The sequence below is a fragment of the Terrapene carolina genome, unplaced genomic scaffold, assembly GCF_002925995.2.
Source record: "Terrapene carolina triunguis isolate 2854851 unplaced genomic scaffold, T_m_triunguis-2.0 Scaffold66, whole genome shotgun sequence".
NCBI classification, from domain to species: Eukaryota; Metazoa; Chordata; order Testudines; family Emydidae; genus Terrapene; species Terrapene triunguis.
In genome coordinates this window covers 56,309,022-56,334,182 of record NW_020664417.1, presented here as the reverse complement: position 1 = coordinate 56,334,182, position 25,161 = coordinate 56,309,022, and the positions used below count along the sequence as shown (strand labels likewise).

General features: G+C 42.4%; 1 protein-coding gene across 1 annotated transcript in view; it reads right to left on the bottom strand.

Annotated features, from left to right (window-relative positions):
- CORIN (corin, serine peptidase) overlaps positions 1 to 25,161 on the bottom strand; it is a 279,991-nt gene that overhangs the window by 133,832 nt on the left and 120,998 nt on the right. The window contains exon 5 of the mRNA XM_029910685.1: positions 23,216 to 23,397. Coding sequence (XP_029766545.1) covers positions 23,216 to 23,397 — 182 coding nt within the window. The remainder of the gene's footprint in view (positions 1 to 23,215; positions 23,398 to 25,161) is intronic.

Sequence of the window (25,161 nt, the reverse complement as noted above, 5' to 3'; positions counted from 1 at the left end):
AGTTCCTAATGGAGTCCAAACCCCAAATAAATCTGTTTTACCCTGTATAAAGCTTATACAGGGTAAACTCATAAATTGTTTGCCCTCTATAACACTGATAGAGAGATATGAACAGCTGTCTCCCCCCCCCCCCAGGTATTAATACATACTCTGGGTTAACTAATAAGTAAAAAGTGATTTTATTAAATACAAAAAGTAGTATTTAAGTGGTTCCAAGTAATAACAGACAGAACAAAGAGAATTACCAAGCAAAATAAAATAAAACACGCAAGTCTACACCTAATACAGTAAGAAAATTGAATACAGATAAAACCTCACCCTAAGATGTTTCCATAAGCTTCTATCACAGACTGGATGCCTTCCTAGTCTGGGCACAATCCTTTCCCTGGTACAGCCCTTGTTCCAGCTCAGGTGGTAGCTAGGGGATTTTTCATGATTGCATCACCCTTTGTTCTGTCTCACCCCCTTATATATCTTTTGCACAAGGCAGGAATCCTTTGTCCCCTTCTGGGTTCCCATGCCTCCTTCTAAGTGGAAAAGCACCAGGTTAAAGATGGATTCCAGTTCAGGTGACATGATCACATGTCACTGTAAGACTTCAAGCCTTCATTCCTCCCAGCCTGACTCACAGGAAGGCCTGCAAGCAAACAGAGCCATCCACAGTCAATTGTCCTAGTTGATGGGAGCCATCAAGATTCCAAACCACCATTAATGGCCCACACTCTGCATAATTACAATAGGCCCTCAGAGTTATATTTCATATTTCTAGTTTCAGATACAAGAATGATACATACATACAAATAGGATGACCACACTCAGTAGATTATAAGCTTTGTAATGATACCTTACAAGAGATCTTTTTTCATGAAGCATATTCCAGTTACATTATATTCACACTCATTAGCATATTTTCATAAAATCATATAGAGTGCAACGTCACAGTGTTACTGGGATTTTTTTACAGCTGGCTCCACAATCCATCCGGAATCAAACTAGTCATAGATTTAATAGCATAGTTACAAATGTGGCAATTGAATGGCTGGCAGCCTTCTTCTGCAATGCATGTACATTGAGAGTCTTTGTGTCTACTAAAATCCTCCTCTTCACTGGAAGTCTGTATGTTCTCCATCACAGCATACAAAACCGCTATTTTCTTCCTGAGCTAGCTGTGGAATCGGGACATTAAGTGGTTCTGTTTCCACCCCTTGCACTATTGCCACAAATTGAGCATTTTTGTTTCTGCCTTTCATGTTGTTCATGTTGCTTTCTACAGTATACACACTGAACCATGATATCTGCATTCTTTGCGTATGTCTACTCTGAAGTTGTCAACAAAACTTTTGTCTTTCACAGGTACTTAAAAAAGACCCCCCGTGAAAGATAAAAGTTTTGCCGACACAAGTGGCAGTGTGAACGTGGCTTTGTCGGCAGAAGCGCTCTCCTGCCGACAAAGCTAATGCCGCTCGTGGGACTGGAAGTATTTTGTCAGCAAAAATGCCGACAAAGTACTGACAAAAGTCAGTGTGTGTAAACACTCTTTAACGACACAGCCTTGTTGCTAAAAGCTGCGTGGTGTAGACAAGCCCTCGGACTGTCCCTGTCTTGCTTGCTGGGTTCCTTTAGCTCAAGCCTTGTACTTGTTCTGTACTAGTTATTGTTTTGATCTTTTCCCTGGAGAGTTTAGCTGCCCTTGCTATTTGAAGGCACTTCTCTAGGGTTAGATCTGTTTCTCTCAAACACTCACTCCTGCAAGTTGGAATCACGTGTCCCACAAAGTACCCTCTCTCTAATTAGGGAATCCTTAATGTCTCCAAAGTTACATGTGGAGGCCAGAGTTCTTAGCTCTGTAACTTAAGTATCTATTCCTTTGTCTGCTTTTTAGCTTCAGGCAAAAAGCCCAGTATCTCTCTACAGTCTCATTCAGTCTAGGGCACAGAACTCAAACACCTTTATCAGCTGTTAAGAGTGTTTCAGACGTTAATTCTGCCAACAGTCTCTAGCTCACTTCTCATCTTTTTTCCCCAGTGAGATAGTAAAAAGTTTTACCTTCATTATCTCATCTTTATCCCCCCCATCGTCAGATCTGCATACACACTCAATTTTTGCTTCTGTGAGGCAAAGCCACAGCCAGACCAGGTTGCTTGCTCAGCTGCCCCTCTAACAGAATGGAGAGGAACTCTGTGACTGTGCAGCTATTTCTGATCTTCCCTTAAGTCAAGTCTCCAGGCAGAGTTTCTCTGGGTCGTGTCCACTGGCTCCCTGGACACCTACGAGGAGGAGTGGGCACTGTCCGGGGTTCTAGATCCCTGCTTTTGACCCTGTGACCCTCATTCCTGTTCCTGTTTTATCATTTGTTGTCCTGCAAAATTTCTTGAGCCCTATGTCCAGTAGCTCCTCTCCTTAGGCTGGGGCTAGGGGCCTTTAGATGTGAGTCCGCTTGCACCCACCCATCCCCAGAGCCTCAATAGGTATGCCTGCAACAGAGCCGCAGTGAGTCATCACACAGGCATGCAGCAACAACTCAGCTGCACTGACTTACCCTTCCCACAAACCCTTCAGTGACTCAGCCTTCAGGCATGTGGCAGCAGCCTATCCCTGAGCACAGCCTGGGTCAGATGACCCCAGCTCAGGTATTTTCCCAACCTCACCAAAGCTGCAAATCAGTCTGCTATACAACAGAACTACTTTCCCAGAAACCTTTCTGATGCCTCACAGTGTAACTGACTCTAGATTCAGTGGTTGCTCTTGATTCAGTTCCTGCCCCAGCCTTTCATGAGCCCTGTTCCATTCTTGTCCTTGCCCTACCCTGATCTTGCCCCAGCCCTGTTACCAACCCACTCCAGTCTTGCCTCCATCTCCTGATCCTTTCAGACTCTGACCACCTGGTTTCAACCTTTGGCCTACACCTGGACTCTGACTATAGTACTGATTTTGACTCATCTATGGACTCTGAGCTCGGTTCTGACCGCAGCCTGACCCTGGCCCTCAGTTCCAGTGCTACCCCTGGCCCAGTCCTGACCCTACATCCAGCTTTGACCTTTGCTCCAAACACTAGGACTGACTACCCAGAGGCAACACCTGACAGCTTCCATGCTTGTGCAAGGTTTTTTGTCTAGAAATCCAGCATTCCTGGTGATCTGAATTCCTCCATGCTGCCTCTTTAATCTGCTTCTAGGTGCTGGTTTGTTTGCCTGTTAATCACACTCTTTCTTGCTGTGCGTCTCACTAGACTGACCACTGTCACCATGTTTTATGTAGCACATACTGGGTAACGACATTAAGGACTACATGATTGTAAAATTTAACTGGTTCTTTATGAAAAAAAAATGTACACAGAAGTTGCAGCTAGTATTCTAGTCATGTGCATGCAGACTGACTTCCTTGTGCCCCCTCTAAACTCGTCTCTCCTGCAACCTGTGCTCCTCTCTCAAAGTTTCATGCAGTCTGCTACAACGGCTATCTTAAAGCAAGATACTCTTGTGGGTAGATGATCTTTTCATAAGGTTACTCTATATATGGTTTGTCACAGCATAGTGGTTTCCTAAAATAATCTCTTTAAAAATCCTTGAAAGGATTTGTCACCTTTGGATTCAGAATTCTGTTAAATCTCTTCACAGCTGTAAATAAATACTACTTATGTGATGGATAGTACCTTACATCCCACCTCAACTACTGTAACATTCTTCCCTCCGGCCTCCACATACATACACATTGCCTTCCTTCAATCCATACAAAATGCAGTTACCAAAGTCATCTACTTTGCCTATCAATTTGATCATGTCATTTCCCTCTCTGAATCACTCCACTAGTTCCCAATCCACCAGTGCGACAAATTTCTGCGTATCACCATATTCATAACTCTACTTATCCGCCCCTTGCCAAGATTCACATTGCCCCACTACTTTTCAATTCTAAAATGGCTCCTGACAATAGCGGTAAGTGGCTCATCCAAGTCTTCTTAAACCAGAAACCACCTTCTGGAACAATCTCCTAAAATACAATAGTACAACACAATAATGCACTATCATGATCTTTACCAGTAACACATGGTAACATATGCAGGACAATTAGACTTTCTTCTAATCCTTCTCCCCCCTAGATTAATTTTCAGTCAAATTAATATAGGATAGCTTTCCTTTGTTTTTTATTATCCTAAAATAAAACACACTGAATATTGCACTGTATCAAATATTGTCATAAGCTTGTCAAAAATTCACCCCATTTAATAAAGCAAAGGGCTCCCATTCATATGAATGAAACAGGATTGTCAATTTCTGCTTTGGATGTTACTGTGGTGAAGCCACATGTCAAAGATCAAATTAATTATTATACTGAGCCATCTGGTATCCAGACAACTGGCTGCAACGTGTGATAACAGAAGTCTCTAAACATTTATAGGCTTATGAATGATGGGTTTAACATCTAGACTATCAAACAAAATTTTCAAAGAACAACTAGGTATTTTATGATATATTTATATAATAGTATGCCTCTGCAAGTGAAAAACAGTTCTGAAAGTTCTTCAGGCATATTTTAATTGATGGAATAATGTGTTGTTAATTTAAAACAGTTGTTTAAAGTTTGCTGTCTATTAGATGAAGTTTTGCAAGCAAGTCATTATGTGAAGATTTACAAAACAGATGTCCATGAACAAAAAAGCAATGTTTTATCTTTCATAACACTAAGCTCAATAGACCTCCAAAATACATATTGTGAAATGAAAACACTTACTCTAAATAATTTTTTGCCCTACACACAGATTGGAAAAATCAGCAAGAATTGATGTATAGCTATCATTTTTTACCAGTAGGCATGCATAAGTGCTACCCAGCAGAATAATTCAGAGAACATGGAAATAATTTAAAATAAGCAGCAGCTTCTTGCATGCTAAACAAACAGAAATTAAAATTAACGGTTCCTCAGAACTTCCAAACTCAACATTAAAACATATTAAGGGCCTAATACTGGCCTCTTTACTCTGAAACAAATCATACCCTACACAATAAACACCTGTATTAAGGCCAGGAAACTTCATGAATTTTAACTTGTGTACTTTCCTACACATCATCCTGCTTGCCCTTCTTCCTCATTGTCATAGAGTGGTCAGAAGGGAATGTGGCCTGAAAAGGCCAATACAATATAGCTAATCACAGAGAGCTGTGAGCCAGAGGGAAACAAACCCAGTTACCATAATGGGAAGTGGTGCCCATTTTTGTACAAGTCCCCTTCACTTCAAGGATGTTTTGCAATGGGATGATTTCACCCATAGGCAAAATTGCCATTGGCTACAATGGGAGAGATGACGGAGTCAGGAAGAGCTAGATCAGGTGCTGAAGGTGCTCTAGCATAAATAGGCTTGGCAGAATTCAATTTTTTTTTTATAATTTCAACAGATAATATTGATGTTTATTTTTAAGCATCTTTTTCAATTTTTATCTATTTACATTTTCACAGTTGTACAAAATTATGGGTTTTAAGGGTCTTTTAAATTTAATTTGGAGGGAAATTATGGGGAGCATCAGACAATAATTATTTAATGACAGACGTAGAGATTCAAGAGGATAACCATTAAAACACAAACTGTCAATGTCACATATTTAAATGTACAAAGCAAATATCCTTAAATCAAACTCTAATAAGTTCTCAAGCAATATTTTTCCTACTTTGCCTATCTGTAAATTTTGATTATCAATGAAAATATTTTTCATCAGTTAGTGTGTGTGTGTACAGTGACCAATATTTAGCAATAAAAATCAAATCCTTCCAAGCCTAAGCATAATGTTGCTCAGAATTAAAGTTAAAAACAAAAAACAGTTAAAAATTATAAGAATCTTGGAAAAAAATATACTCTACAGTTAAACATTTTGGTTAAATAGTGTCATAGATTCAGCATTAATATCCACATAAGCTAGGGTGACCAGATGTCCCGATTTTATAGGGACAGTCCCGATTTTGGGGGCTTTTTCTTATATGGCACCTATTACTCCCCACCCCCGTCCTGATTTTTTACACTTGCTATCTGGTCACCCTAACATAAGCAAATCATTAATTATTTGTACGATTTATTCATTTGTTGAAAAGTACCATGTAACTGGTAATTGTTGTGATAAATATTCCATGCATTTTCAGTTTCTGGGGAAAAAAAACATCACACCAAACTTTTAATAACAAGTCTACTAGTTCTACAGTATATCGAAGAAAAAAAACTTCATGTAAATTTATTCTCTGGCACTTTATAATAATACATCAATGTGCTTTTAGAAGAGCTGGCAAAAAAATAATAAGCATTTTCTGCAAAAATATTTTGAAAGCAGCAACTCTTTTTTTTTCAAAAATTTCCAAGGAAGTTTTCAGCTTTTTGATGGGAAAAATAAAAACAATATATTTAGTTTTTGAAAACTGTGGTGGGATGGCTGCCCCAGACAGGGAGAAGAAATGGATTAAAAGCAGCATCAGGGAGGCTGCGCAGAACCCACGAATGAGGAAAGGGCTTATTGAGCCCACCAATAGGGGGAAGGCTTGCTGAAGCAGCCAATTAGGGCCGGCGAGGGCCATACATAAAGGGCTGCTCAGCAGAGCAGAAGAGAGTCTCTCCCTGGAAGGCAAGGGAGGAGGACTAGCTGCCTGAAGAAGTGCCATAGCTAGAGCAGTGCTGGGCAGGGACAGCAGAGTGTGAGGGTGAGCTGCTGGCTGACCACTGCTAGGCTGGGGCCTTGTTACAAGAGCTGAGAGGGTGCTAGGGCTACGGGGCAAGCGGCCCAGGGAAAATAGGCATCAGGTTGGAGGAGGGCAGTAGGTGGCTGGGTCCCTGGGTCGGGAACCAGAGTAATGGGCGGACCTGCCCTCTCCCTGCTTGCACCCCACTTGCCAATGAGGAGAGTGGCCAGTATCCAGACTGCAGTTTGCCCCTGAGGCGAGGGGCTGGACCTTGAACTGCAGTTGGCTGCTGAGGCAAGTGGCGGGATTAAGGACTGTTGGTCCCCCCCGGAAGGATGGGGGAGAAAGCAGAGTGGGAGCACAGCCGGAGGGCCGTGTCCAGAAGAGGACACTGCAGTCTGGGGAGCGATGCGGGTCCAAAGAGTGGTGACAGCATTGACAGCAGGTGTAACATCATTAGCTGAAGGCAGACTGGAAGGGCCGAGAGCTAATTCCCAGGATGGCCAGCAGAAGGCGCCACGGTGGTGAGTCCCGCCCCATTACAAAAACCAAAACATTGTTGAGCTTTAGTGTTCATTTTTCAAGGGTTTTTTCTGACTCTCCCGTTTTTCCCTCTACTTTTCCTTTCCCCCCCCACTCTTTCCTTTTTTCCATTTCCAGTGACAAAATGGATAAAGGAAAAGGAGTGAAACAAAATAGGGAAAGAAAGGCATTTTGTTTTCACAAATACCTTCTTCTTGTGTTTTCTGCTAAAACCCAAAAACGGTGTTAAAAACAAAAATTCTCAAACCATTTAGTTTAATCAAAGACTAATTTCTGGTGAAAAAAATGATTTGATGAAAATTGTTCTTCCCAGCCCTGTTTTTGAGTGAGAACTGTAAGGCAGTTGGACCAAAACAACTCGATTTATCATAGTGTCAGAATGGAAGTTTATTTTTTTTCCTTTTGGAACAGTATTTTTGCCACAGGCATTTTCTTTATTATAGTTGCAGAGAATGCCAATGAATTAGTGCCAGAGAGCCTGAGTTTCGCCATGGGATTTCAAGTGAGCCACATTGACTTCAGTGGAAATGGTTCATCTCCTCTATAGGGAGATTCATGCCCCAGGAATTTGCAAAAAACTGTAAAACTTGAAATTCTAACTTTTTCTAGTGAGATTTGCAGCCAAATCTCTTCCAACATCTGGTGATTTGACTCAGTCTCAACAACGCAATAATGTCTTATTCAACACATACAACAGATAGTACAAACAAATATGACCTTACCATGCTTGCTAAGTTTTTCATAAACTATATTTTAGCACAATGACTTATCTTACATCTATGTTATATCACAGCTGGGTCAGGGTTTGAACACAGCACATTAGGTAATGAAGCGATAGGCTGACAGCTCCAAAACTATAAGAAAAAATAGTCGCTTCTCAGAATAAATATTTAATACCCAATCAAATTTCATTGTGGAACACACATGGCAATCAAACTCTTTCATGCTATTCAAGAAATGCTAACATTCCTGCTAAAAACCCAGTGACTAATAAAAAAACCCATCACAATTAGTATTGTCTTTTAAAATGAACTAATTACTAGAATATCAAAAGAAGAAATCATGAACATCTTGCCATTTTGAGTGAAAAACAGCACATTTTTCCATCTAGACATTTTTTCCTTTTACATTTGCTTCTTTATAAAATATTTTTTGAATTATTTTTATAGTCATGGTTCAGGGATAGTTAGAAAAATACAATTAAAATAATCATGTATTTTATCTGGTAACATTAAATTATACCTTATGTCCTTTTGTACTATAAACCTTTGTTAGTTAAAAAGGTCTACTGGGCAGCACAGTATGGGGAGAAGGTTAAGAACTATTTAGAAAAGCTGGACATGCATAAGTCCATGGGTCCGGATCTAATGCATCCAAGGGTGCTGAGGAAGTTGGCTGATGTGATTGCAGAGCCGTTGGCCATTATCTTTGAAAACTCCTGGTGATTGGGGGAGGTCCCAGACAATTGGAAAAAGGCAAATGTAGTGCCATCTCTAAAAAAGGGAAGAAGGAGAATCCAGGGAACTATAGACCAGCCAGCCTCACCTCAGTCCCTGGAAAAATCATGGAGCAGGTCCTCCAGGAATCCATTTTGAAGCACTTGCAGGAGAGGAAGGTGATCAGGAACAGTCAACATGGATTCACCAAGGGCAAGTCATGCTTGACCGACCTGATTGCCTTCTATGAGGAGATAACTGGCTCTGTGGATATGGGGAAAGCAGTGGACGTGATATATCTTGACTTTAGCAAAGCTTTTGATACCGTCTCCCACAGTATTCTTGCCAGCAAGTTAAAAAAGTATGGATTGGATGAATGGACTATAAGGTGGATAGAAAGCTGCCTAGATCATCAGGCTCAATGGGTAGCGATCAACGGCTCGATGTCTAGTTGGCAGCTGGTATGAAGCTGAGTGCCCCAGGGGTCTGTCCTGTGCTGATGGGAAACTGCCTGAGACTTCAAATGGTGTCACCCAGGGCCAAAAGCCCCTTCTCATGGCAATTCCGGTAGACATCACCCAAGTAGCCGCATCAGCCCCATCCAGAGCGGCCTGCAACGAAGCTCGGGAAATGAGCTTGACTTCCTCCACCAGAGCCGAGAATTCAGCACGGGAGTCCTGCAGCAGCAGCTCTGTAAACTTTACCATTGTCTCACATGTACTGTAGCAGTACCTGCTGATAATGGCCTGCTGATTAGGGAGAGGCCTTGGTAGCCCTGGCGCTTGTTTTGGTTAGTAGCGTCCACGACCAAGGAATCGGGTGGAAGATGGGTATACAAGTGCTCATAGTCCCTGGATGGCACAAAATAGTGTCTTTCATTGCGCTTAGCCCTAGGGGGCAACGAAGCTGGGGTCTGCCACAAGGTTTTTGTGGTGTTGGCAATGGTCTTTATGAGGGGTAGGGCAATACATACCAGTCCGGAAGGGGTGAGGAGATCCACCATTGGATCTGCGTCCTCCACTACCTCCTCTGCCTGAATGCCCAGGCCTTGGGCAATCTTCCTCAGCAATTGCTGTAGGACCCTGTTGTCCTCCAGGGCCAGGGCTACTGAAGTGCCCACCAGTGCTTTGACTGGAGAGGAGGAGGAAGAGACCCCCTCAAGGAGTGGTTGCTCCCTTCCCTCCATGCCCAAGGGGTCCCGTGGCACTTGGGGATTCTGGGTGGGAGCCAACGCTAATGGTACCATGGCTCTCCATGCTGGAGCTGTATGCGTCGGTGCCGAGGCCACCGGTGCTGAAGCCGGAACCGATGGTGTTGGGACTGTTGGTGCCAAGACTGTCGGTGCTGAGGCTGTCAGCACTGATACCGCTGGGGCTGGCGTAGCTGACGCCAGTGCTGCAGGGGTTGGGATGGTGGCATCAGGGACCGATGGAGCTACCCCCAATCCTGCCGATGCCGACGGTGCCAGAGTTGATATGAAAGTGTCTGAGGCCACCGACGCCGCCCTGGCATGCAACCCTTCGCTTCACCCTTGGCCTTGGCCTTGGTGAAAAGCCCAGGGAATCCAAAAGGGCCACTGTGCCAAGGGCTGCCACTGCGTGGGCCACAATGCCAGGTAAGGGTGCTGGTCTCGTGATGACCTGGACTGTCTATTTCTGCTCCTTCAAGATCGATAGGAGTCCGACTCTGAGGCCTCTGAAAAGGAGGACCATGGAGGAGTGGTACTTCGGGGCGCCGAGGGTCCACGCTAAGGGCTTGGGGACCAACAAGGTTGCTGACCCTGTTCTGGCACCGGGTAGCAGTGCACCGGGGATGGAGACCGCCAGGCCATCATTGCGGGCTTTCCCCTTCATGGTGCCGGAGGAGTGACCGGTGCCTGCCAGCTACCACTCCCATCTAGGTGGAGAGAACGGTGCTGTGAGCTGGAGCACGTCCCGTGCTGCCTCAAATGCCTCCGGGGTCAACAGGAGGTGAAGTTGTCAGCTCGGCCACGGCGAGCGAGAAGGGTCCGGACTCAACCGCCCTTCCATGAGAGCAGGAGTTGACGCGACCATATCTGGCAGCGAGGGTAAAGTAGTGTGGCCCAACTCGGGTCTCACAACGGTCAGCTCCTTGGGTTTAGCCAGGGGGGAACGACCCATCTTTGGCCTACTCTTCTTCTGCGGCACCGGTGATTGAGACTGGTGCCTGCCTGCGGCATGTGAGCCACGAGTGGAGCCATGACCGTGCCGAGAGTCCTTGTCTTTACTCGGCACCGATCCCCATGCTGACGGTGCCAGGACACTGCGTACCGAAGAAGAGGTACTCGGCACCAGGTCCGCCGATCCGGGGTTGGACTGAGGCCAGAGTGCCACTTCCATTAGTAGGATCTTCAGGTGCTTATCTCTATCTTTCAGTGTCCTGGGGCAAAATCCCCTACAGATTCTACAGCCGGGATGGGCAAACTACAGCCCACAGGCCACATCCAGTCCTCCAGCCGACTTAATTCGGCCCTTGAGCTCCTGCTGTGCACCCCTCCATTTGCCCTCTCCTCAATCTACAAAGCTATTATAGGCGAGGGGCACAGTGGATCCCTCCCACTTGGGCAGAGGAATAGGATGATGGTGGCCTAAAAAAACAAAGAAGCGAGGGACTAGGGAAGCACAGAATGGAAACAAAAAGAGACAAGGAGTAGGAAAGCAGGAGAAAGGAGAGAGACAAACGGCTGGGGTGGCATACGTGGGGAGAGAAAGAAATCAAGGGACATAATCAAGTATGAGTAATTGATGGAGAAAACTGCGCTTTGGGAACTCCTTGATTGTGAATATTGCCCTCAGCTTTCAGCTTCACATGACAGACCACAATCTCAAGAACTACTTTATCTCCCTCAGGGCAATATTTTACTATGTCATTCTTCCCCGCCACAAAATAGCAATATTACACATACACACACACACACACCATATCTTTCGCCCGCTCTCTGACTCTCACTATATAAAATTAATGCAAAGATGAAAAGGAAAGATAATGTTTTCCTGATTTTAGACAATCTTTATCAGACAGTTTTTATTGTTGGATATACAAAACAAAGTCACAATTTTGAATAAGAAATACCTGCCCACAGCCAACTACTGCTAATCACTCTTGGTTTGAAAACAGTTCATTCTACTTATACTTTACATTTATATGGGCCCGGTGGTGGGAAGACAGATTGGATGTCAGAGACAATAAAAATTTGAACTAGTTCAGTGGTTCCCAAACTGGGGTTCGTGAACCCCTGGGGGTTCACGAAATGTTACTGGGGGTTCTAGGGAAAAAATTCCCTAATGGCAGAAAGAGCTATCCCTAGGGACCCCGGGCAGCCTGGGGCCAGCAGCCCGGAGCCCCTGGACTTCCAAGAGCTAAGCAGATCCAAGCAAGCATATTTATCACACTGAGGAGATTTAAACTTCAAGAGTCCTTATAAGAAATGGAAAGGGAGGTGGATATTTTTTGCTGTTTTTAAAATTAAATAGGCAGCTAGTATTGTTTTTAAAATTATTATGAAGAACCAGTTTAAGCTTTGTTGTAACGTGCATTGTTTGCCTGGACTGCTCAAGACCTGAATGCTTGTGTAGGAGGAACTCTTTTGAGTTGGCTTCTTAAATACCTTCATTCTTTCACATCTGATACTCCTTGATGAAACATAGGAGCCTTGTCTTATAACAGGCTTATTCAAAGTGATACAAGCTGCGAAAGTGAGATCTTGCCGTTTTCATAATGTAATAAAAATACTGTAATGATAAATAATAATAATAATAGTAATAAATAGTGTGTAATAAACATGTCATAAAACAAATTTTATATTTCCAAGATCACTGCTTTTATAATTTATACTCAGGTAAAGGAGAAAATCTCTGAAAATATTCATTTTTAGGAGGGGGTTCGTGAGACTTGACATTTTAGTGAAAGGGGTTCACAGGTTGTTAAAGTTTGGGAACCACTGAACTAGTTCAATGTGGAAAGTAACTTGTTTCTACAGCTTTATGCACCTGACATTATCTGGCACATCTTGGATTTTTTCTGTTTAAAAATACTTTGGACTAAAAAGTGATTTTAGTATTGTCTGCAGTGCACATGACAAGATAATGTACAGTGCTATCAGCTATCAAGAGGAAACTTGATGGAATAGTTCAAACTGGAAAAGAAAGCTCAAAGCAGCCCCCGGCCTAAGACAATGTTTTTTATTGTATTGGGAAAACAGATCAGAAAGCTCTCTGCAGCCCCTCCCTGGAAGAGAGAGGAATGTCAGTAAACCAGTGGAAGGGCTAGTCTGCTGAGTTTCCAGTGCCAGTGCTGAGAGGCTGGAAAGGCCAGAGGGCTAGGAAGCCTGAGGAGGGCAAGCCAGCAAAGGCTAGTGTGGTGTGAGGCATTGTGAGATATGCTATTGCTGTACTGGGTGTGTTATATGTATTGTTTGGACTATGCTGGGGAATTCCAGACTATGGTTGTGGAACTTTTATTATGATTTGTGCATGGGATTCTTGTAATAAATTAACTCTGCAGTGGATTTTAGATAGATACGATACGATAACACACACACATGGAAAGTCTTAATGACTATTTCTGGGGTCTCTGAAAGAGGGAAACTGAGGCAGCTGCATTTGTTGTGCCACAGAAGGATGCTCCAGGTGGGGCTCTCCTATTTCACTACTGATGACCCTTAAAATGGCATTCAAGTATGTAACAGCTTTTTGTGCTTTGTAGGACTTTTGAATAGTATAAATGTACGTACCCTTTGCTAAGCTTCTTAATGTGGAGTTCCTATTAAAAACTCCTTATCCAGATTAACACATATTAAGGACTCCTGTGGTGTCATCTACAAACAGACTAAAGAGCTCACTCCAATTATTGAGATATATAGCCCTTTCAGTCCCCTGAACATTGCTGAGAGTCCGTATTTGCACAGCAATTAATTTTGTGGTTTTGCCAAGAAGGGAGCTTATCTAGGCTATCTGCAGTGTTGTTGTTTTTTTGCTGGAGAACTACTAGAACACTCCTGACCAGAAAAAATCTAATTAAAATACTGCATCCAGATAAGCATGCGGTGAAAAGTTCACAAAAATAAATCTCCTCTACACAGCGGTTAAAGTCTCCAAGTTACTTTTAATTACACAAGTTTCATGGTATTTACCCATAAATCACTCACTTCCCTTAGGACCCAACTGATCTGCCTGCAAACATCTGTTATTAAAAGTAAGTCTGCACTGATTTACAAACATACGTATACTACTTTCTATAACATTTCAGTTAACGAAATCACCATGATGTGATGGCTGTCAGGATTTCCAGATAGTATCATGTTTGATCATCTAGGTCTCCAAGAACAGCAGCATAACCACAAGGAAGGCTAGGTGCTAACAGGAAATGTTAATGATTAGAATCTCCAGAAAGTATTACAGCAGACAGGGTCCTCAGAATGGTCTAAACCAGGGGTAGGCAACCTATGGCACGCGTGCCGAAGGCGGCAAGCGAGCTGATTTTCAGTGGCACTCACACTGCCCGGGTCCTGGCCACTGGTCCGGAGGCTCTGCATTTTAATTTAATTTTAAATGAAGTTTCTTAAACATTTTAAAAACCTTATTTACTTTACATACAATAGTTTAGTTATATATTATAGACTTATAGAAAGAGACCTTCTAAAAACGTTAAAATGTATTACTGGCATGCGAAACCTTAAATTAGAGTGAATAAATGAAGACTCGGCACACCACTTCTGAAAGGTTGCCAACCCCTGGTCTAAACAAAGAAGAATCTTCTGTCCATCGAATGAGCTAAGGAATCCGTCACCCTACTGAGTGTGAGGTATGTACATCACATCCCAGTGATGTGTCAGGCAGGCTGATTTTCAGACCTAGGCTTCTACTTGTGCATATGTAATTTTGTTCATAAATTCTTGATGAACTAACACCTGATGAGCATCTGAGGACAAGACTAGGACTTGTAAGAAGAGGTGTGTTTTAAGGAGAGACGTAAGGAGGAAGAAGTGGAGGCATAACAACAAGGTCAGGAAGGGATTCCTGGGGAGTCCAAATGGAAGGGGCACAGGTGCAGAAGTGGGAATGTAACACAAAGGGGGTGGTGAGTCAGGTAGGCTGGGGAAAGTAAATGGGGCAATGAGGGGAGAAGGAAGATACAAGAACAGAGTGGTAGGTAATGATAGCCACATTGTGCAGGGCTTAAAAATGAGGACATGGAACTTGAATTGTACCTGGTGTGTGAGGGGAAGCGAGTGAAGGGACCTTAAGCGGGTTGGACGTGGTCAGAGCAGTGGGCTAGGAACATCATTTTTGTGGTAATATTTTGGATGGACTGAAGTGGGGGATGAGATGAGGGTTACTGAGGCTGGGGCTAGAAGGAGTCAAGGTGAGAAATAATCAGGGCCAGGGGAATGGAGAGAAACAGAAAATTTATGGAGGGAAAAAAACAGCAGTGTAGTTTCTGCACTGGGGTATGAGCCATGACTTTAGCCCACAGCTTTCACTCTAATAGAAGTGAAATTTTGATTGTAAGAAGATTTGCAATAAAACATGGGAGCAGGAAGAGAGTGTTTTGATCCAAAACCTACACTTTTTGAAATATCACAAAAACCCTACTTGGGGGAGGTGAAATCACCTGAGACAAAATTGCAAAAGTGTCCAGGAAAAATGTTGCTAACAACGTGACACAGTCCTACTGCAAATTACAAAAAAATTATTTTACTATCGCAATAGGCAGGATTTATCTGATCTTCCTGTACCATGTCAGCGGAGGGCCACTAGATACTACTATAATATAAGTAAATAACAGTGTGACAGTCTAATGGAATATAGAATCTTTTACAATTACAAAGTAAAATTTTAAAAGTCCAAAAATGAACAACTGTTTTCCCACTCAAGAAATGGCATATAATTCGGAAATGTTAAAATCTTGCCCACATCCTGTCATATGGGCCACTTGTGCGTCAGTTTTTAATAGTACAACAACAATAAACCTAGAGCCTCTGCTGTGCAGCAAATGAATATACAGTACTCTCCCTTTGAGGTGAGTCAACTTTATTTTTGTTTTCCTGTAGGGCATTTAGGGGAGAAAACATAAAACAAACCAACCATTCCAACCGCTGCCCTAGAATAACCTCAGAATTAAAATGCATTTACTGTGCTTTCAAAGTTAATTTTTTTTTCAAAGCTTTGTGTGTTAGGGTAGCAATAGAACTATCACTGTCTCTGATCTGCATCTCATCTGTTGCGCTGATCAGCAGGAAAGCCACCCTCCACCATGTGAGCTAGTCTCTTTTAATGTCACACAATTTATATTTAGAAATGTTGTCTGTGCAATTATGGTGCAATTTTACAAATTATTTTCTAGCTACTGGCAAGAACATGTGACCAGAGGGTAATTTATTCTTGGGACTTACCTTTCCAGAGAATGTTGTTTAGAAGAGACAATGCAGAAATGAACCAGCTACATGAAGATACTTCTATATATAGACTCACCATAGCAAGAAGAAGTATGAGCGAAAAGTGAGAGTGTATAGCCTCAAAAGCTGTGTTTATTTTTTATTATTTGTATCATTGTAGCACCTAGGAGCCATAGCCATGGAGCAGCATCCCATTATGCTAGACACTGCATAGACACAGAACAAAAAGACAGTCTCTACTCCAAATAGCTTACAATCTAAGTATAAGAAAGAAGACAACAGATGGATACAGACAGACGGGAGTACAGAGAAACAATGACATAATATCGGTCAGCGTGGCAGCTAGAAGTCTTAGCACACCAGCAGCCTAACTGTTGTCCATTTTTTTTTTTAAGGCATTACGGCACAGGAGAGTTTTGAAGAGATTTAAGGATCTGAAGGAGAATAATGAAGTGTGTACATTTACAGGAAACTCCTCGCAAGCATGAGGGGCAGCATGGGAGAAAGCAAAAAGAGGCAAGAGTTGACAGCTTGATTGCAAATGAGAGATGATCGGTAGGGTGGTAATAGGCTATGAAGGGCCTTGAAAGTGAAAATGAGTAATGCATGTTTGATGCAATAAAGACAGAAGTGGTATGGTCAAAGTGACAAGCTAGGAAAAAGATCTTTACAGCAACATTCTGAATGGAGGAATGGGGCAAGACGGCATTTTGCTAATCAAGATCAGAGAAAAGGATTTTGCAATAATCAAGAAATGAGAAGTTGAGAACTAGGATGAGAATTTTAGCCATGTAGATGGATAAAAAAGGCTGCAACTTAGAGATGTGATTCTAAAAGAATTTGAAGACCTAGACTGAGGTCAGAATCAAAGATGATGCCCAGATTATGGGCCTAAGTGGGAAGGATGGTCATGTGGTCTACAGTCCTTGAGAAAGGAGGTAGCAGGGAGGGCTTGGAGGGAGATTGAGCTTGATCTGATGGCTAGACATCTATGAGGATATGTCAGAGACAGGCTGAGATTTTAGTTTAGACAGAAGAGGACAGGTATGGAGTAGGGAGGTAGATCTGTGAGTCGTCTGCATAGACACAATAGGTGAATTTGTGTCTGCAAATGAGATTACCAAGAGATAAAGTCCAGGGGGAGAAGAGAAGGAGACCAAGGAGAGAACTCTGTGGAGGCCCCACAGAAAGCTAGAGAAGGATTGAGGAGGATCCTCCAAAGCACATGCTGAAGGAATAGTTAGAGAAGTAGGCGAGAACCCGGAGAGTCAGCAGCACAGAAGCTAAGGGAGGACAAGATTTCATAAAGAGCATGGTCGATGGTGCTGACAGGTCAAGGAGAATGAGGATGGAGTACTGGTTCTGAGATCTGGCTAGGAAGAGGTCATTAGAGATTTTGGCAAGGGAAGTTTCAATTGAGTGCAAGAAACAGCAGCAGGACTGTGGAGGGCTTGGGATGGAACTGGAGGAGAGGAACTCCAGACAGTGGTTGTAGACAGTTTGCTCAATGAGTTTAGAGGTGAAATGGGGAAGGGAGATGGGGCCATAGTTGGAGAGGCAAGAAGAGTGTGTGGGGGGGGGAGTTAAGATGGAAGAGACTAAAGCATGCTGTATTGTGAGCAGAAAGAGCCAGAGGAGAGTAAAAGGTAAAGGAGAAGAGTGCTAATTACTAGGCAGCAATGAAAGACTGGTATCAAGGAAGGATATACAAGATACATTAAGGGCTTGTGTACATTACAAAATGTTAGTGTTTGAATACAACGATGACATGCTGAACATGATTATTCCTGGTTTACATTGACCACAAGGTCTGGTCAGCACTCTGTCAAAAAAAATTCATAATTCTCTTTGAGGCCACAGAAAGCAGCACACACAGAACCATAAACTTGAAAGCAAACTGTGACTCCATGATCCATATTGTAAGCTTATTTCTGTTGCAGTAATGCCTATGGGCCCCTGGCTCCATTGTGCTAGGCATTGTGCAAACACAACCCTACCCAGAAGAGATGACAGTCTAATTAAAATGTACAAATGGTGATGATGCAGAAATACAGCTTTCAACTGGACACCATGAAAGTGACGACTTCTCAGCAGCCACAACCTTGCAGCTACTGAGTGATTCCTCAGACAACCTTGATAGCCCATTCCAAAAATAAAGGACATTAATGAGAGAGAAACTTATGGCTGATTGTTAGCATTAATGAACAACATTACTAAAAGCATGAAAAAGTAAAACCACAGTGTCATGAAGAGTACAGCAGCGCCAACAGAAGGCTATAGACCAGTTCATAATGTATCAAATGTCTTCCCTGCTGTACTAGCTCTTGCTGCATTCACTCATTTACTAACAATCAGACCTGTTATACAATTACACTTCTTAAGCCCTTGTGCTCTGTGGGCTCCCCGGTAATAGGACAGTTCTCTACAGTTGTCCCTCATTGCAAATCATGGCCCTACTGGAATAAAGGGAGGGTGTCACTCAGGTGCCTAATGAGCAAATGTGCTACACAGTCTATGTTCTGCACATCAAATGAAAATTTCCCCCTTAAATATCTGGTAATTAAATTAAAAATCAATTAACTTCACACACATTTATGCAATGAAAGGATGTCTAATGTACTATATTCCATGTAGGTAATTGGTCCTGTTTTGCCAGCTTACCTACTAAGATCCATTAATGGGTGTCTCAGTTATCAAGGGGCTTGATCCCAGTAAATCTCTCTTGCAAAAGTTTTTAAAGCAGAAGTAAATAAATTATTAACATTTCTCTATACACCTTCTACACGGTTAACAGAATAGGACTAAAGTCCCACAGAAGTGGTCCAAGCAGACATGTGCAACCAGTATTTTAACAAGGGGCTTCCACAAACATTTTCCCACTTAGTCTTTGTTAAACCCAATATGATGGGTCCGTGTGCTCTGGAGTACTGAGGGGAGAGAGACTAGGAAGTCCATTCACTTCTTTTCATTTAAAAAACAAACAAAGGTTTCTCCTGGCCATAACCAAAGGAGGAGGCAGCACCACTTTGCAAACCAACATATATTGTTTGGCACCTTGCTATAAATGTTTAGCATCCTCGCATCCTGAAAACGATACTGACTATAGGGATACTAACAGCATAATATTCATCTTTTGTCATTTGAAATGGAGTGAAGGTGAACAAGGCCTTTAAGAAGACCGGTCAGGATCCTCCCAGTGGTGTTAGTTGTGACTGTTTAGAGTGGCCACTAGGGGGCAAAGAGCAAGGAGGCTGTGTAAATGGGAAATACAAAGACAGTCTAAGACCATCTGGCGTTCACCCCCCATGGTGTGCTCCACATTGCTATATTTGCAATAATGTTCAATGCTTGATAACAATCATTATTCTAAAATTCAGTGTCATTGTTTGACTGTCCAAATAAGTTGCAGGATGTCAACAATAACCAGTGTCCCAGACAAAAACATCATTAAGCTGAGGTTAAAGCTGACAGTACATAGCAATAACATAAGAGTAAAATTAAAAAATGCAGATATAGTTATCAAAAACACCAACCATTAGCAACCTAGGAAGTTCAAAGTTTAACAGAAAAGAAACCTAAACATTTGAAAGTGGGGAGCTCTCAGTCAGAGTTCCAGCTACATGAAGGTTATGTCTGGAAATTGTCTTTTTTGGTCTGAGTTATTTTTACAATTTTGAACGTTCATTACTTGCATAGGGAAAAAGGAAGCATGATACCCTGTGGTACTCCTGAGCTTTGGAACTGGGAAAGACAACAGGAGAGGACTCTGCAGATCACTGGAGATGAGGGGGAAAGCGGAGAGCAGCTAACTCTTGTAGCAATCAGGAGCTGCATGCTTCCGAGCTTCCATGAGTCAGCTCCCATTAGCCCTAGAGACACTAAACTTTGATTCCTGTTCCCACTCTCAGGTTGGCCTCCCTACAGACCTTCTAAAGTCCACAGGCGTGTTGCAAACAGAAGTCAGCAGGAGGAGTGGACCAGAAGTGCATTCTACTGAGGGCCACGACAACTTGTGCAGATTTTAACATGTCCGCAGGGAGGCAAATATGGGAACAGAAGCAGGAATCTAGGTGTGGAAACTGCAAGAGCAGTGGAGTCAGGGCGTTAGTGGGAAGATGACTTTGGGAAGCCAGGAGGGCTGTAAAACATACCAGGCCAGGGAAAAAGTGGCACAGAACAGGATCTCTTTGGGCCCTCTGAACAAGAGGGGAACCTGGGGAATTTAGGATCTTCAAAGGGCTACAGGAGTCCTCCAAGCATGAGGAAGTTGGAACCCAGCTGCACATGTTCAACTATGTAATCTGCAGGTGTTTGTGGTTGCTATCTTGCCAGCTGCTGCCTATTCAGGGTTGTATCTTGTATAGGTTTCACACACTGTATGAAGTACAGTACCATCTATATTCACTGTTGGTTCTAAAAACATTTTACAATCTAGACTATTTACTTAAGACACAATTCCAGGGCTCCCCCATAGGTTTCAAGCTTATAGAAGCCAGCTCCTTGCATTCATTTTACTTCTTACTTAAATTACCACATACTATTTATTCTTTCAAGTACACTATCACCAGCTTTGGCTAGTAAAAGCAAATAAGATACCAGGGAGGTGGAGGGAGAGCTAAAAAAAAGGAAAATAACTGAAGTATTTTCCTGGTTAGGGAGGTGCATTTCAGACCCACAAGAATGCTATTTAAATATTATTTTTTCCAAGTATGCAGACAAGGTAGTGGATAGGTTAAAGGGATCAAGTGGGAGGAAAGAGTGACAAAACTTGACCTTCACTCCCTTGCTTACTCACAACTCATCTGTGAAACTAATGCAGATATTTTTTTAAAACCTCTGCAGCTGAATTCCCAGAGCCCTGTATTTTTATATCAGCCAATTTCTCTTTCAGCCTTTAGTGGGCACATTCTGCATAATAATGGAAAATAGAAAAGAAAATGGGCTGCATAATGAGATGTTTGCCAGGCAATGAGAGAGTGCTAAGTGGCCTTGTCTTCAGTGATGCTTTCATTTCCACACAAGACCTACCAGCCTCAGAAGTTGCTAACATTTTTCAAAAACCCAGGTTCCCTTGTGACATTTGCAACTAAAAAATTTTTGATTTAAAACTCTCCTGTATTTCATCGGTGGCATTTAACAGCTGAGAAGCCATTTTGTCCTTTGACTAAAGTTATAGAGAACCATGAAATTATTGCATTGTGATATGCTTGCATTGTGTTGGTTTGGTCACAGTGGCATCTATATTTGACATTGTGTCTTTCAGATAGAAAAGTCTAAATGCTGCAGAGAGGTACATTTAGCATTCTTTTTCAACCTCATCTCCCTAGCTGCTGGCACTCTTCTCTCTTTCTCCCTACCTCCTGGCAACTGAGAGTGGTATCTCTGCTCTTTCCCCTACTTTCCTGGATGTGAGTTCCATCCTTACCTGTAGTGGGAAAATGGGGCTGGGAGACAGATAACAATAGCTCTCACATGGATATGTTTGTCTGCTAAGCACTCCTCATTTTGCCTGGCAGACAAAAATCAGGGAGCCTCATAATTGGCCATTGTAATAAGTGTTTGTGGTCCTGGCAAACCGAATGGAAACACAGTCAGTTATATGGACTCCCCCTTAGAATCCGTAAAATCCACATGAGCCTTAAGAGCAAAACATTGAGGACCATAGTTTCTAAGTAATAAAATATGTAGAAAGCACACAATAGTCAGACCCGTCTGTCAGAAGATAGAGTGAAAATAGAAATGTTCTTAAAAATGAAAAATATTCACTATTCTGTAGTTTCCATCACACATTCTACATGGAATCTCTTCATATACACATAAGCACACACCCATTATTTGTGCATGTCCAAGCAAAAACACAATTTAAATTACCTTTTGCTTTAATTGGTACCATGTCAGAACTGTGAATAATAAACCAAGATCACTGCAGTTTGCACAGCCCCGTCCTCTCTCTTCCTCACAGCTGGCTTCTCATCCGAGCGCCATTCGCCTTGCCTAACCAGTCCCAGTCTCCTCTCCTTAGGCTTCTTTCTCATCCCAGTCTTCTTGCCCAGCTAGTGCAAGTCTCCCCTTCTGGGCTCCCTGTCCAAATCCTAATATTTCCCCTTCCAAGCATTTCCCATCACATGCTCCCAGTCCTAATCTCCTGGCCCAGCCAGTGCTAGTTCCCCCTTCCCAGCTCCTCATCTAATCTGCCTCTTCCCTCCCTCCCAGCCTCCTGTCATTCCCCATCTGCCACCATTTCCTGTTCGCCACTGGCTTCCAGTCCCAATCTCCCCCTCACACCCCTGGTTCTTCAGCCACTTTCAGTCTCCCAACTCGGGAGACTGAAAGTCTCCCACTGACTCCTTGTTCCAGTCTCTTTGACCTTCCAATCCTTGTTCTCCCCTCCACATCCAGATCTGTCTCCCCCTTCTCCTGCCCCCACTAGTTCCTAGTCCCAGTCTCCCCCATCCCCACCTCCCAGTCTCCTTATCCAACCAGTCCCAGCCTCCCCCACTCCTATCTCCTTCCCCAACCAGTCTCTAGCTCCCCTTCCCACACCCCCACCACCTCCCAGTCCCCATCTCCTTACCCAGCCAGTCCCAGTCACCTCCCACCCCAGCTTCAAAATCAAGTCCCCTCCCAACTTCTGGACACCGTTTCTCTCCCTCCCACTTGAGCCTCAGTCTCTCTGGCTACTAATCCCAATTCACTCTTTTCCTTCCCAGTACAGTCCTTGTCCTCCCTGCATCCGAGTCCGGGACTTTCCTCCTCCCTGCCTTCGATTCCAGTGTCTGGCTCCCCCTCGGAATGGAACTTACTCAGTCACTCTGTAGGGATAGTGTATGCACAGTCCTGTCAGTACTAGGATGGAGCATGCTCAGTGCACACAGAATCTTTGGAGGTTTTAGCTCCGAAAGTCTAAGTCTGTATTGAGCATGTGCAATCTGCAATTCCTAAAAGGCTTATAAATTTGGCCAAAATTGGTGTCAAGTATCAGAGAGGTAGCCGTGTTAGTCTGGATCTGTAAAAAACAACAGAGAGTCCTGTGGCACCTTTAAGACTAACAGATGTATTGGAGCATAAGCTTTCGTGGGTGAATACCCACTTCGTCAGATGTCATGCGTTATTAAGCAAAACCTAATAAATACAATTTGATGATTAAAACAGAGTAACGTACGTTGTTTTCCTCTCTCTTGCCATGGCGAGAAGCAGACCCTCGTAGTGTTGTCATTTTCAGTTCTGTTTTGGAACTGGGAGCATCTGAGGAACTCAGGCCACGAAGAATTCACCATCCCCAGAACTGGTTCACAACCTTCCTTTGCTGCCTCACAAAATGATCTACAGGGCAGGAGTCCTCGACTGGAGGAAAGAAAGAAAAAAGAAACAAAGAAATAATCTATTGTTTTACAAAATTATTTCTACTTTTTTCTCTATTTTTTTAATTTAAAATAAATCAACATTTTTGAGTAATTGTATGTTCAACAAAACTATGCAAAGTGATATGAAAGTGGATAAAATGATCTGGAACTAAGTCTTCATTATTCATCAAAGGTCCCATCTACACTGTCTTTTAAAATAAATTTAAATCCAAGTTAAATTCAAGCCAATTTCTTACTCAGGTCAATCCCGTCCAAGCTGAGCAGCCAAAATATCCTACAAACCAGACTGGCAATGAAGATTAAACATGATTTAAAAAAACAGTGTAACAGGTTTAAAGAAATTGTACTTGCCTATTTTATTTTCTCACTCTGACATATATGTATGTATACACCTGCTTCCCTTTGGTCTTCCCTAGTCAGACATACATACATACATACATACATACACACACACACACACACACACACACACACACACACACACACATATATAAATATATATGTAAAATCAGAACAAGAGAAAAATTACACTCATAAATGTGAAACACCTCCAATAATGACCTAATTAGATTTTTCTATTTTTTCTATATATTAATACATTTATGAATGATCTGGAAAGGGAAGTGATCAGTGAGGTAGCAAAATTTGCAGATGACACAAAATTTTTAAAGTTAGTCAAGACTTGAGAAAACTGTGAGAAGCATCAGAGGGACCTAATCAAGCTACACGAAAGGGCAACATGATGGCAGATGAAATCCAGTGCTGACAAATACAAAATAATACATATAGGAAGAAATAATGTGAAGTGTTACTAGATTCTAAATTAGCATTAGCAGCTCAGGGAGATGTGGCTATCATTGTGGCCAGCTCGATGAAACTCTGCTCAGTGTGCAATAGTGATCAAACAAACAAACAAACTGTATGAGGAACGGGATGGAGATTACTGAAAATATGATAACACCATTATAGAAAATAGAGGTATACCCTCATCTGGAATACTTTGTCCTATCTCAAAAAAGGCATATCAGCAACAATAGATTAAGTTTAGAGACAGGTGATGAGAAAAACTCTGATACGATAAATGATTGAAAAAAACTGGCACTATATCATCTTACAGAGGATACAAACAAGAAAGGAAATGATGAATATATACAAAATAGTAAATGATATAGAGAAGGTAAATCAGGAATTCTATGCACCCTTCATTATAATTCCCGAACAAGGAGATTCAATTAAATTAAAAGTTGGCAAATTTAAAACTGATAAAAAATGTTTTTTCATACAACACAACTAGCTTACAGAACTCATTGCAAGATACCATTGAGGGCAAGAGTTTAACAGGATTCAGAAAAGGATTATTTATATGGATTAGAAGAATATCTCAAATTATTAGAGTAAGGATTAAAAATAGTTCAGGGTTTTGAAGGGATAACAACTCTTTTGCTTGAGGAAATAAACCAGCTTCTAACTAATGGGGATTAGGAAGAAACTTTTCTTGTGGGCAGGTTATTCCATAACTCATTTCTTCAAGGTTTCTTGCACCTTCCTCTGAAGCAGCTGGTACTGGCCAATGTCAAAGCCAAGAAACTGGACTAGCTGGACCACTGGTCTGATCCAATATGGTAATTTCTAGGAACCTATGAAATATTCTGGCTTTAGAGTATGATCTCAGACCTTTCCAGGGTTAAAAGCAGGTACTGTGTATCCCGGTTGAGAGCTGGGAATCTTCAATAGTATAAAGTTC